Source organism: Canis lupus, chromosome 36, assembly GCF_011100685.1.
Source record: "Canis lupus familiaris isolate Mischka breed German Shepherd chromosome 36, alternate assembly UU_Cfam_GSD_1.0, whole genome shotgun sequence".
NCBI classification, from domain to species: Eukaryota; Metazoa; Chordata; class Mammalia; order Carnivora; family Canidae; genus Canis; species Canis lupus.
In genome coordinates, this window is record NC_049257.1 from 14228986 (window position 1) to 14243796 (window position 14811).

At 38.1% G+C, this 14811-nt stretch overlaps 1 protein-coding gene across 1 annotated transcript in view; it reads right to left on the reverse strand.

Moving 5' to 3' along the window:
- Positions 1-14811, reverse strand: part of LRP2 (LDL receptor related protein 2) — a 196572-nt gene that overhangs the window by 16799 nt on the left and 164962 nt on the right. Inside the window, exons 63-68 of the mRNA XM_038584752.1 lie at positions 12078-12206; positions 7460-7591; positions 6205-6336; positions 4240-4383; positions 2673-2838; positions 885-1013 (exon numbers count right to left, since the gene is read on the reverse strand). Coding sequence (XP_038440680.1) covers positions 885-1013; positions 2673-2838; positions 4240-4383; positions 6205-6336; positions 7460-7591; positions 12078-12206 — 832 coding nt within the window. The remainder of the gene's footprint in view (positions 1-884; positions 1014-2672; positions 2839-4239; positions 4384-6204; positions 6337-7459; positions 7592-12077; positions 12207-14811) is intronic.

Here is a 14811-nt window from a genome sequence, read left to right on the forward strand (position 1 = left end):
TGAGATGCATCAGTGAATAAAATAAGGATTCCAATTTTAAAATGGATTATTTTGCATCCAATTAATAATTATAGGAGAATTGCATAGGCCAGGGATTACATCACTTCAAATACCCGGAAAGGACCAGGCAGGCAATATAAATGAGCGGAGCACAGCAGTTATGAATATCAAGTGATTGTGAGAGCAAGGCCTTGTCTAAAAGTTCCAGGCAATACTGCATCAAAAAAGGTATCCCTACTGGGGAACCCAAGTGGCTCAGTTGGCTAAGAGTCCAACTATTGACTTAAGCTTAAGTCATAATATCAGGGTTGTGAGATCAAGCCCTGCATCAAGCTCCAAGCTGGGCGTGAAACCTCTCCTTATCCCTTCCCCTCTCCCCACCTCTCTAAAAAAAAAAAAAGAAAGAAAAGAAAAAGAAAGGCATACCTACTTAGTATTATCAGTTCTGATTTTTCAAGCCAAAAATACAGCATATTTTTTAACATTTTTTAATGTTAGTAACTAAGTTTTCAAAACCTTAAAGCTCTGTTTAGTCCAATATAGCCATATTTAGCCTACCAGCCACCACTTTGCAGCCTCTAGTCTACACCAATCATCAGGTAGAGACCAATTCTTCAATTCTATTGAGAAATGCATGGATTTTAGACCAACTGGGCTATGCAAAACGTGTGGCCAGAGGCCTTCCCCTTACACAGTATCAGTCTGAAGCTTGGCTAGTTCTAAATGATCCTTAGGGCATACTATAATTCTTTAAATTAGTCACAGATACCATTCCAAAAAATCCAAGGAAAATTTTAGTACCATTAGGAAAAAAATAAAGACATAAATTTTTAAAAATCCACAGGAAAATATCTAGAACATGAAAGACTCCTTCAAGTACCTACCCTAGTTTGGGATTCACAACCACTGCAGCTGGTTGATCCAGTCCAGTGGAAATCAGCCACTTTCTGTACCTCCCATCAAGTTTAGCCACCTGGATCCTTTTGCTTTTGGCATCTGACCAGTAAATATGCCTAAATTCAAAGGGACAAAGTTAAATATCTATAAAGTGTAGACTGGTCACTTCTGAGGGACAGGTTTGAAGATGAGAGCATTCAGTTTGGAAGCTGGGGCCAGTAAGACAACTACTTAGATACCAATGAGCAGATGGGAGTCGCCCTCTCTCAGGAATGCCCCAATCTTCAGCCAAGGGTTTTTGTAGTTACAAGTGGAAGAGTAAGGGATAGAGGAGGACTCCTGCCTCATCAGCCATGATCAGTGATGACGGTGTGTCTCACATCTGGCATTGCTATAAGACATGTACTTCCAGGTGGGAAGTCGTAAGGCACTGTTTAGCTGGCCCTTTAATTCCAACTATGAATCTGTTTCTGCTCAGTCAAGAGCCTCACTGGAATCAACTACAATCAGGCATCAGCTCTAAGGATGAGTGGAAATTGCCTTTCCAAAAAAAGAAAAAAAAAAAACTTAGCAAGGCCATCCTGCCTTATTCCACTACTAGGGTGGCGCATCTCAGTCTCTTATGAGAAGGAAGATTTCTATCAGCTTCTTCACTCACTCGTTCATGAAGGCTGAGAAAGGAGTAAAAACTTCAAACATGAAGACAGATCTCCTATTGCCTGGCTAATTTTCAGAAGGCAGTGCTAAAGTCTATAGAGTTTCAAGTTACTGACTCTCCGAGGCCTTGATTCCGGATAGAAAATGCTGAAATGAGTGCCCTGATAGCCTGTGGGCACAGCAGGGACCTAATTAACTTCTTCAGAGATGTTCAAGTCTTCCAGGAGCGCTAGACAAGTTGTTAAAAGGTGAAAATTAATTTATGCTGCTAATGACTCTCCAGTCTCCCAGAGGGCAACAAGCCCCTGAGCCTTCCCTCTCAAACATTTTTTTATTATTCATTCATTTTCAAGGAGATGGGGAATTCTATGAATGTTTGAGCTCTGATCCTAACATAATTGCTTTTCCATAAATGTCACTTACGATGCAAGGCTCTTCCTTGAAGAAGTGGCTTATGAACTTTTCCACATTGGTTTGCATTTCCTGCGTCTACCTGATAATAAACCTACTTAAGGTTCATATTTAGGGATCATACAAAATGTCTGGCTCTGGTCCCTGAGGTTCTAGAAAATCTAAAAGAGCAGAACAAAGCTGACACCACTATTAAACCAAACCCAAAGATTAAACAGGAAAGTCAAATTTCCAATCTGTTCAGACAGTACAGCGTGCTGAAAACACAAGATGTGTATTCCTGCTCCTCCAAATAATTACCATAGAGAAAAATGTTTCATCTCAACTGCCTTGCTGGAAGAATTGGGAAGCTGTTCCATTTCTTCACAAAATGAATAGTGCTACCATACTGAAAGTTATAATTTTGGAATCCAAAACTCTGTTGGATAAGAATGCTTTCCCGCATATAAAATCTTGACCTTGGTGCTTTCCCAAACTTTTTCATGGAATACACAGAACATAGGAAATGAGAAGATTTATATGACACCTCAGGGTAAGCAGAGGTGGTTACTGGGGCTAGAGCAAGCCCAGGCATCACCCAGCTGCACCAGTGCCATGTGCTACCCATAGTTGGACCAGCTTAACTCACATGCCATGGCAAGCAGTAGGGAGGTCTGGCCAGGAAAACAGAATAGACAAGAGGGGAATGAGGCTATGGCTAAACTTACCTTCCAACCCAGTCCACTGCTAATCCATCTGGTTGCATTATGTATTTCAGGTTCAGGTTAACTTTTGACACGAGATTATTAGTACCAGATTCAAAGTTGGGGATGTAGGCACGTTTGATAGCACCAAAATCAGAGCCATGCCCTAGCACAGTATAATATACAACACCTGCAAGGCAAGACACACAGTTGAGTTCCATGTTAAAAACATCAAGTAAGGGTGGAACTAGGGTCTAATTAGGTGAACTACCGTTCATTTATTGACATCTCTACTTCCTATAAGAGTAATAATTCAATTACACTGATTTGATCAAACCTCAAGACATCATACTTGAGCTACTAGCTACAAATACTTTCAACTGATAGCTTATTGATACTGACTTAGCTGTCTCTATTTCAAGGTAACTTGCTAAAATATATTTCAGCCAAGGGGCTACATATTCTCATTAGGATCAAGTTCTAGTTTCCCAAACAAAATGTATAGATAAACCAGGGGCAGGCTATTCAATAACCTGTAGTAAAGGAGCTATGTAGATGAGGAGTCCTATTTTCTGTATAGACTAAAGGAGAGTAGACAGCAAACAACTTAAAAAGCACAGGAAGACTGTGAAGGTCTTTGCCATTCTTGAAGAGTTTATTGTATTGAGTAAGTGTGTAAACACAGCCATAATAAATCTTACATAGCATAGTTACTGATAGTTTGCAAAGCACTTTCACATCTGTTTTCTCATTTCATCTTCAAAGAACTCTCAGAGGTAGGCAGGCAGACAAGATTACTGTCCTTACTTTACAGATAAGAAATGGAGAATGAGATAATTGTTACAATTATTTAAGGTTATAAAGCTTAAGAGATGAGGGTAATAGGCATAGAAGATGAGTTTTCTGATTCCTGCCTCATTACCATCTCCCACACACCCCACAGAGTCATGAAAGACTCAACAATAAACATTTTTCATATTTTCATCCATTGAACTAAATTTCTAAAGCAACCATTGCATACACTGTACTAGATGTTGGGTCAGATGCTAGGCTTGCAGAGTTGAATTAGATTCAATTCTGTCTCCAAAGAGCTCATGGTTAAAATTCAGGGAGAAAATTATGTGGAGAGCTGTAACTCAGTGTAACGTGCTTTAGTAAAAGCACATATAAAACACTATATAGGCTCATGAGTGAGCAATTATGGAACTGTGCCCAGGAAGGATTATAGAAGATGTCAGAGGAGATGACATTTGAACTGAGTCTTTGAAGTTTGAATAGAAATTTTGAAGGGTACAGTGACAGGGAAGAACAGTCCCTGCATGAGCAAAGACAAAGAGATATTAAATAAAGGGCTGAGGTGGTCCTAAAAGGATAATCCCCAGAGATGGGAGAAGGTTTGGTTAAAAGTTGAGAAAGCTTTGCTGGAACACATGGCCACACTATGCCCACACTCCAGAGCATGCTGGATTAGGAGGAGCTTCCTCTTCCACTCATGCAATAAAATTCACTCATTAAAAAACAGATTCTCCAAAGACCTTACAATTTAATAATTCAATTAATATCGATGACAGATGCCAAAGTTCATACTCACTGAGACCTATGTCTTCAGGATCCCAATCATAATCAATAGCCTGAATACGTTCTTCGCCTTCAAGATAATCTGAGAACTTCTCAGATGAGAGATTATATTTTCGAATCCGGACATTTTCGGGCAGTAGCAACAAAGGAGGGTTACCTGTAAAAAAAGACAAGGGCTGCTTTATCTGTTTGCATTCTATCTGAATTCTTTTTTATAGAAAGTAGATATAAAATAGCATTTGTTTGGTTTGGTTTTTTATTTAAATTCAATTAATTAACATATAATGTATTATTGGTTTCAGGGGTAGAGATCAGTGATTCGTCAGTCTCATATAAAATCCAGCACTCATTACATCGCATGCCTTCCTTAAGGCACCCAGTTACCCCATAAGTTTTTATAGGAATCTGACTACCTTTGCTAATTAATAGAACTAACTATCCAACTGGGGTGGAAAATCTGTGACTATGGACATTCTTGTCTCCATTTTCAGGTGGAAAGCTAATATTTCTGTTAGGGATGTTGTTCTTTACTCTTTGTCCTCTGTGGGTAAAGGTTTAAAGCAAGACAAGACTGAGACCCCTAGATAGTGTCCTCTTTTCCACTGATGTTTTTCTTTATTCACTGACAATAAAATAGACAAGATTATAGACAATCTCACAGAAGAAATACATGTACAGTCCTACTAAAAGTTTACCAGGATGTCCTCATTCCTTACTCTTTACAGACAGATTTTATGATTTTTTAGCAGGTAATCAGCTCCATGACTCAATTCATCTTCCAGCTAATGACAAAAACAGCTTGTTCTTGTTCTTACCCAAAGCAGCTATTTCAATGGTGACTCATCCTGAGGTGCATTGTCTAGAATTTTTAAATTTAATTTACTTTCATAATGTCAATCGAATCTCATTTGAGTAACTTTTGAAAGTTCACTTTATATATTTCCTCTGTCTTGACATTGTGTTTTATATGACTATGAGCATTTATTTCAGTCATCTCCTTAGTTAAAGACTTAAATAGTTTTTAATTTGCTGCCTAATTACCAGACCAACTGCTCAAATGCCTTTACCCTAGTTTTCATTTAGTGTCAAAAATGTTTGGGGGGTAAAATATTTAAGTATGCTAATCAGATGCATGCTTTAAAAGCCCAATTTGTATGAAGAAATTGAACAGCCATTTTACCCTTAATTTGCAAAGTAAAATGTTATTTCCTTATCAAATTCTTTAAACTCTAGCACAAATTTCAAATTCAAATCTATAAGACTTGTAAAGACCTATAACCCTTGAGGGGATAAGCTGATTTAGATCAGACCCTTGGAAATTTGAACTATATAATACTTCTGCCACACAGTCTTTCTCTTTTGTCCTTTCTATCTAGTACTTATTACTGCTTTCTATGAGGCCCGACTCTCAGATACCAGCATTAACCTAAGATGTAGAACTAACAATTGAAGTTATAAATGAGCCAGACTTTATCTGTGATCGGCAGCCCATGAACAGTAAAGAAGATTTATCAACAGAATGGCCTTGATTTGCCCCAAGTGAATATGACTGTTTTTTGTGATCCATTTTGAATCATAGGGCCTCAGACCTTGATCTTGTAGTGAGAACTGGAGGGCTTCATTAATCTGTCGACCATCATTGGACAACAAAAGCAAGCTTTTGTTGTCTTAATATTCTGGAAGGCAACATCTTATCCAGTTTTTGAAGTTTTACCAAGGTGGACAAGAGGCTCAGCCCAGAATAATAAATAACGCTGACTCCTATTTTAATTCCTATGTATTTGCGTGGGATTGTAGTTATTGTTTTCATCTGGCAAGAGAGAGGAGAGAAGAGGCTGGATGGGCATTGGAAAAGAAGTAGCTGGTGAATTAACAATAAGACTCTGAGAGTGTAAAGTTTATTTTCTGGTATACTGTAATCATCAAAATTTATTTCTCTGAAAGTCAACTGATTAATCCCAACACAAACCCATCATACCATCAGCAGCGCATCGTTTTCCATACTGGTCACTCACAGACCTGAAGCCTTCGGCACAGGAACACTCATAACTTCCTTTGGTGTTCTGGCAGTTCTGGGGACAAACCCCAAACTGCTCACATTCATTGATGTCTGCAGATAAAATAAAAGCAAATATGCAACATCTGCTCCCAAACATTCCTTTGAGGCCTCATTCCTGTTTAAATCCATAGTCATAAGCAATGAAGCCTGAGGAGGCTGCAGATGAAGATAAGCCATGTTGCCATCATTTGTGGAGCACTTATTAAGCTTCAGATATTGTTTCACATGCTTTTCAAGCTTGTGCCTCATTTAATTCTCCAAAATGACTGCAATATGGACAATTCTTAAACCCAAAGTCCCAAAGAGAGTAGGCAATGAAGACAGGGTTCGACTGCAACAGAGTGACTATGTGAAATAGCAGAACAAAAGTTCCACTTTTTGGAGAGCAGCTGTGTGTTGGTGTTGCATGGTACCACCTCCCTTGGCCTAACTAGTTTCAGGAAAGGGACTTGTTCATTTGGTTTCTTCATTGAGTTCTTAAGTTTCAGCTTCCAAAGAACAAAAGAATGGTCTCAATCATCTGAGTATGACATGACACATCATGAGTTAGAAACAGCCAATTCAAATAATGAAAGACACTTAAAATGATACTCATTCCTTACCATCTTGATAAGGTACCTTCCAATTTCATACATTAGATCTCACTTATGTCTAGCATAAGTAGGTGTGTAATAAATATGTGTTGTTGGACTTTGAGGAAGAAAGTAAAACTTGTGTTTATTTATTTTTTTAATTTTGATCTCCCACACTGATACAATAAGCAGTCATCATTTCCAAAGCCTTAGGAAATCTTACCAATTCCACAGACATTACTAAGAATGAGCTATCTGCCTAACCATCTGCTAGGGACTGGCAAGAGAGCATGGAAAAAAAGTAATTGGCATTCCCAAATGTTGTGGATTTTTTGTTCATGACCCAAGAAATTAGTGAGCAAAACCTTAACATTTGTCATCATTGCTTATATACATCATGAAAGTACAGCTTACAGTCTCAATCAGAACTGATCATCACCCTCTAACAGTATAATTATTGGTGCACTTAAGTATTTTAATGAACTAGAACCAAGAGTTTAGTTCTATTAAGGGAATTAAACAGTGGTTAATAAAAGGGAATGAGTGGAAAACCTAAAAAGTATGAGGATCTCCTAATGGGAATTGTAGGAAATATACTCTACCGTCACAGGAGTTTCTGTCCAAAATACTGGCTTTGAACCCAGGTCTACAGGAACAGATAAAGCCTCCTTCATTTAACTGTGTACAATTTTGTTCACATAGATTCTCTGCACATGATCTTTCTTTTCCTGTATCTGGAGAAACAATCTTAGCATTACAAATGAAAGACATAAACCTATTTATCCCACCTATCAAACCCACCTGACATGTGTATTATATGACATCTCAAGATAACCTCTTTCTGTAAGTCTTTGTAGAGGACCGAAGGCCTTTGTATTCAGATATCTGGTAATGGACTGGATGTCATTTATACAATTGTATATAATGTTAGATCCTTGAGGCAATCTTCCCTATATTCAGCACTGCTAGGCTTCCCAGGGCATCTAATTCCAGAGTCCAGAACCATGAAGTCAGGGGCTCTTTAAAACTGTAACTATCTGCTCCATAAACATATATATACACACACACATATATATATAGTATATAATATAAAAATAATACATGTAATATATATCCTATTAGATGTGTAATAAAGGACACTGATACAGTTTAGAACAACATAACAAATAGGAAATTATAAATTTATAAGAAGACCAGTTGAGATATGTGTATACATATATATCAAGTGTTAGTCAGGGCACAGTAAAATGCATATAGTTATAAATCATACAACTACTCTAAGAACCATGGGTGGCATACATGGAAAGAAATTTTGCAGTAACATGTATGAACCAAGGACTTTAAAAATATTCATACTCTGTTATCCAGTTATTCCACGTTAATAAATTTTCCTTCAAAAAGAAAAAATGTGCAGTATGATTTATATGTAAGGATTATAAATTGTTGATAAAATTTTGAAAACAATTTGAACAATTATGGTTTACTCTATTTTATCAAATCTAAGTAAGACACCATTAGACTCTATTGATGCACCATTTTATGTAATGCTAAAATAGAAAAACTGTGGGACTTACACTATGGCAAATTATCAATTGAAGAATGATCCTTGTTTCAGAGACATTTAAATGTGAAAATAAACACGCATCTTACAATCAATGAATTATGATTATCTACATGAGGGACTGCTAGGCAATCATTCAAATTCATGATTTCAAATGATACTTTTTTTTAAAGATTTTATTTATTTACTTATGAGAGACACAGAGAGAGAGAGGCAGATATAGGCAGAGGGAGAAGCAGGCTCCCTGCAGGGAACCTGATGAGGGACTCCATCCCAGGACCCTGGGATCACAACCTGAGCCAAAGGCAGACACTCAACCACTGAGCCACCCAGGACCCCTCAAATGATACTTTGACATGGAAAATGTCTATAACAAAAACGGAGGATAAGTCTTTTATGCTAAAGATCGAATATATCTTAAATTTTTTAAATATTAAATGATTTTTGCACATCTATGCACAAAAAAGACAACCAAGGTACATCAAACTTAAGACTAGTTATCTTTTAGTTTATGGGATTCAAGTGATTTTACTTTTAATATTAATATGTTTTCTGGACTTTATAGCTTTCATAATCTAAAAAAAATTCAACAATAGTTGAATATGAATAGTACGAATAACCTTTGTTATCCCTGCTGTTCTGGGGTCCAGATACTCCAGGGCAGACTTTTAACAGCTCAGATTTCATCCTCACACTTGATTGCTCATCAGTGCCCTGAGTCCTTATCTCTGTCAATATCTGTCAAAGCCATGTTTTAGCCCAGGAGACTGTAGTATCTCCTGGTTCAATTCTTCCAAAGCAAAATAGATTTATATCTATCGGTCTCCTACAGTAGGAAATGAGAGTCCCTTAAGGGTATGATGACCACTTAAGTATATGTGGTTTAAATAGACTAAAAACATTGAGTTTCAAAAAAGAAAAATAACCACAAAATTAGCACAATAGCATTCAGTGAAATGCTGCCTCTGGAGTTTATACTTCAAAGCTATATACATGAAAGCCTTAGTTTAGCTCTTAAGAACTACACATTACTAAATAAGTCTATTCAGATTTTTTATTTCTTCCAGGTCAGTTTCATTGTTTTCTGTCTAAGAATTTGACCATTTCACCTAAGTTGTCCAATTTATTGACATAAAGTTTCTCATAGTGTTCCCTTATTATCTTTTAAATTTCTGTAAGGCCGGTAGTGATGTCTCCTCTACAATATTAATAAATGTGACGTGTTTTTATTAATTTGGATAGTCTTAACCAGTTACATAATCTCTTTCAGTCTCGTGTATAATTAGACTCTATAATCTCCTCCTACGTATAAAATCTATAACATGACTAAAAGGTCCAGAAGGTAAACATTTCTGGACCAACTGCTCCCCTGAGTGACTTACACTCTTACGAAGCAAGAGTCCTTCAAACAAGAGCAGAAGCCTTATAACACTTTAAGATTCTTCCTCAAGTGAGGAACTTATAACTTCTTTCAATAATGATCACCATCTTAATCCACAAACAACAGATATATCCAAACATATGACACTCTAAAAATAGTAGTCTCTCCTTTCCTGATCTTAAAATACTCTTTAAAAGCAAACATATGCCCTGAACACTCGATCCTGTTTAAAATGAAAAGAAGAGAAGGGCAAGAAAAGAAGAGAAAAGAAAAGGCAGTGGATTAGTAGCACCCAAGAGCTGGTATTTGACTAATTTGAGAGAAATCAAAAGAGAGCACAAACAGAGCAGAGGGGCTCTGGAGAGGGAGAAGCAGGCTCCCTTCTTGAAGTAGACTCCCAGCTGAGCAGGAAGACTGATGTGAGACTTGATCCTAAAACCCTGGGACTATGACCTGAGCTGAAGGCAGATGTTTAACCAACGGAGCCACCCAAGCACCCAAGAACTGGAATTTTGAATAAGAATTCTATGTCTCAAATTCTTGACCCACAGCAGTAAGACTGATTTGCTATCACATACTCACTTAATACCCAAAAAGAAATGCTCCTTCTATACCTAAATTAATATCTATGCCATTTATTTTCTTTAAATAAACCCAGCTTTTAATCAAATGTCATTTGAATTAAAAATACTGTAGCCAATTGTAAGCTTTTTAAATATCAACTAAAAGAGGAACTAATATTTGACCCAAGCCCAACTAGAAAATACTCCAAACTCCTGGAACAGTTCACTTATCAGCCTCAGCACCAGAACTCAAATCTAACACCCAGTTTTGCAAACCCTGTCATGTTCATGCTTTTTAAAATATTTAACCAAGTCACATTACTATGTCAAAAATTCTAGGCCCCACTAGGAAAGTGTGTGAAATAAAGGGCAAATCAATGCATTTATGACCAGTTATCTTCCTTTGCAACTCACACAGGAGAAAAGCTGCCAAGAAATCCTTGGAATGTCTCAAGAAATAAGCGATTAAAGCCCAAGAAGTGGAAAATGTGTGAAGCTAACTAAGATGACTAAGTCACGGGCTCCTAGAGTTTGAAGAACTTTTTTATCCTATAAGAAACTGAGGCCAGGAGAGGTCAGTTGATGCCCAAAAAGGCACAGCTAATGGCAGAGGAAACTAGAGGCCAGCTCTCCTCATCTGGAGTCACAAGACTATTTAAATTCTGCCTCTGCCACTCTGTATGACCTCAAGCAACTTCCTTAAGTTCTCTGAGATGTATTATACAGATAGACATAATAATAGCAACCCAATGGGGTTTGCTTGAGTGACAAATTAGATAATATATGTGCAAGGATTTCATAAGAACTCTGAAAGACTAAAAAGGTGTGAATTATTAACATGTCATTCTGACATTTCCATCATAATATTGAACTAGAAGCACCTCTTGATTGTGTTCATCATTCTTTTCCTACACAAAGTCCTCCTTCTGCTTTAAAAATAAAAATAAATGTTTCTCCCGAGGTACCCTGTGACATCCTCATCTTTATTAATTCCCCTTAGAAGCTTTTCCCCTAAGTGCCAAAGGATACTGCATTTGGCTTAAGGTGAAAAAATATACAGACAAAAACAAAATACATAGCTTTAAGATGCTGGGAGGCACCTAGTTAACTGGGAGGAGGTACTCTGGAGTTAAGTAGATCAGAGTTCAAATCCTTACTCAGCCTCTGGATGGCAAAAAGACATGCAATTTTTTCACACCTGTAAGACAGTTTCCTTATTAAAAAAGAAACTTAGGGGTCCCGGGGTGGTGCAGTCTGACTCTTGGTTTCAGCTCAGGCCATGATCTCAGGATAATAAGATCGAGCCCCATGTCAGGCTCTGCACTCAGCATGGAGTCTGCTTGGGTTACTCTCTTCCTCTCCCTCTGTCCTTCCTTCTCTGTGTGCTCTCTTTCTCTCTCTAATGAATAAGAAATCTTTTATTTTTTATGAATTAGAAATCTTAAAAAAATTGAGAGAGAAAATAATACCCAGCTCATAGGATTGTTACAAGGATAAAATGAGATGATTCATGCTCAGCACATATTCAGTGGTTAGCACAATGTCTGGTGTAGAGAAAATGCTCAATAACAGGTAGCTATAGGCTTGACTGCAGTTCAGAGCACAAAGTAAATTAAAGAGAAATACATGGTTATCATCTACTTGATGTTATTACATGCTTTTATTAGGTACACCTGAGTTACTACAATGAAATACAAAAATAAATATTTACTTACTGCAACCCGTTTCATCAAAATGGTCACCACAGTCATCGACATCATCGCATACAAGATTCTGTGAAATGCAATGTCCATTGCTACACTTAAATTCATTTTCTGTACAAGGTCTAGAGGTCGAAGCTAAACCTGTAATTTAAGAACAAAAGTTAAAGTCAAAGTCAAAACTTTCTTTTCTGTGGAACAAGATGCTTCCCTCTGTGGCAGACAATTAACTGCTCACAAATAAGCTTGTGCTTTCCCACATTTCCCAGTCTCCCTTGCAGTTTTTTGGGGATCATGTGACTAGTTCTGGCCGATGGGTGATGAGTAGGAAGCCATATATGTCGTCTCTGGACTGAAGCAATTAAAGCCCCTGTGTCTCCCTGCTTTGGCAACTTTGGAACCCATGTGTTTCGGGTGGCCTAGTTATAAGATGGAGAGGCTGGGCAACCTGCACTGGCCTTTACCAGGGTGAGAAGTAAGTCTTCATTAGGTTCCACCACTGAGAGTTTGAAATGTGTTGGGAGCAGAGTTAGTATTATAGTTCTGAAGAGTATAATAGTATACTATTCATTATACTATACTGAATAATTATTCTGAATAGTATATAGTATATATGTAAGGTACTTCTGTAATAAAAACCTAAATTATTTGGCACTGCCTTCACAGTCAGGAGGCAAGCAATGAGGAAAGGCATATTGGAGACAGGAGAGATGGAGACCCATACTATGCAAAGGCAATGCATTAGGTAAAAGTGTCACTTTGGAAAAATTGGAATGCAGACCACACTTGCTTATTGAACACGTCAATAAGGGAAAACAGGTGAGAAAACAGAATGTTAGTAGTGTGCACTGCTTCCCATTACCTGAGTTTGGCAAGGTAGTATAAGACAGAGGAAAACTCAGGGTAGAACCAGTTAATTTATAAGCAGAAATGAAATAAAAGAAAGTCCAGAAATTTGATGTGTGGGAGAAGCTGACTGCATTTAGATGCCAAACAGTAAGATTCTATTTCTGAATTTAGAAGGTTTTGAGATACAAATACCCAGTGAAACCTCTGAGTTGGATGAAATGACTACCCATCTATATTTCTAGGTGGCCTGAATTTAACTGATGATTGGTTGAGATAAAGATGCAAGGAAAACAAAGCAAAGAAATAAAGCAGGTTCAAAAATTGTCACAAAAGAAACACTAGGTGAGGTTATTGACTTTTAGAACTGACTGGAAAAAAATGCATGAAAAGTCTGCTCAATTTCAACAGAAACATATGACCAAATGAATCAAAATACTGTGACTAGAATTCTAAAAAAGCCTTGGGCCCCCAACCTTTCATAAGCAGGGACTGGTTGAAAGCTGTGCAGCTCTTAAAAAGGGCTTACTTAAAAAAAATAATAATAATAAAAATAAATAAAAAATTTTTAAAAAGGGCTTAATTCTCCTGCCCTGTCTTCAGTTAAAGAGTAAAAAAAAAGACAAGGAAACACTCCCAAAGGGTGGAGTCAGAGACAAGTAGGGCCAATAGACAGAGTCACTCCTCCAGAACGGAGTCATGACCTCTTCAGTGAATCTCCTCCACTCCCCACTGTAGTGGTCTTCACAATGTCCGCATAAGGTAACCATATAGTTTACTCTCCACCTTGATTTGCTTTTGAGAGTAAAAGGGCACCGGTAATAATTCCACCAGGGCAACAGGCATAAATCAGACCTGTCTGACGCCTGTGGCACCTTTGCCCCTTGGTACCTCAGAACTGCTACAGATTGGTGAATTCCATGAGTCTTTAATTCTTTCTTGCCCAATGGGAATCTTTCTTTTTTTTTTTTTTAAGATTTTATTTATTTATTCATGAGAGACACACAGAGAGAGGAAGAGACATAGGCAGAGGGAGAAGCAGACTCCCAGCAAGGGACCCAATGTGGGACTTGATCCCAGACCCCAGGATCACGCCCTGAGCCAAAGGCAGATGCTCAATTGCTGAGCCACCCGGGCATCCTGAAATCTTTATTTCCATTATGCTTTCCCCGATCCACCACAATCTATTGGGGGCAGAGGGGCATAAATAAAACTTGTTTATTAGTTTATGTTTCTTCAGACCAAGAGGAACCCAATCTGCAATTGACAGCAGGACTACAGCCTATCATCCAGAGCTCCTGGATTTCAGTTACTGAATGGATCTCAGTCGTGTCCCCTATAGACAGGTTCAGGGTGTTCTATGCATGGAAAGAAAATTGTGAACGGATTTTTAGTGACACAAGGGTAATTGTGGTAGAAACCACTGGTATTCATTAAACATCCATGTACTTCTCTACAGTCTCCCTTGCAGTTAGACTGGGGCCATGTGGCCAGTTCCAACCAAAGGACCACAGGCACAAGCGAGATCTAGCACTTCCATGCCCAGGAAATTAAGAACCTGTGTGCCTCCTTCTGCCTCAGCAACCTCAAAGACTATGTGTTGCAGTTGGCATCATTATAGGACAAAGGAGAATTGCCTCATCCTCAAACTTTAAATCAGCCTCTGCTACCGGGGCGCCTGGGTGGCTCAGATGGTTGGGCATCTAACTCTTGGTTTCAGCTCAGGTCATGACCTCAGGGTTGTGAGATCGAGCCCCACATTGGGCTCTGTGCTGAGCACCGTATCTGCTGGGGTTTCTATCTCCCTCTGCCTCTCTCTGCCTTGTGCTCTCTCTCAAATAAATAAATCTTGAAAAAAAATTCAATCCCTGCTACCTCAAGCCATTTAAATGCTGTGGTTTGT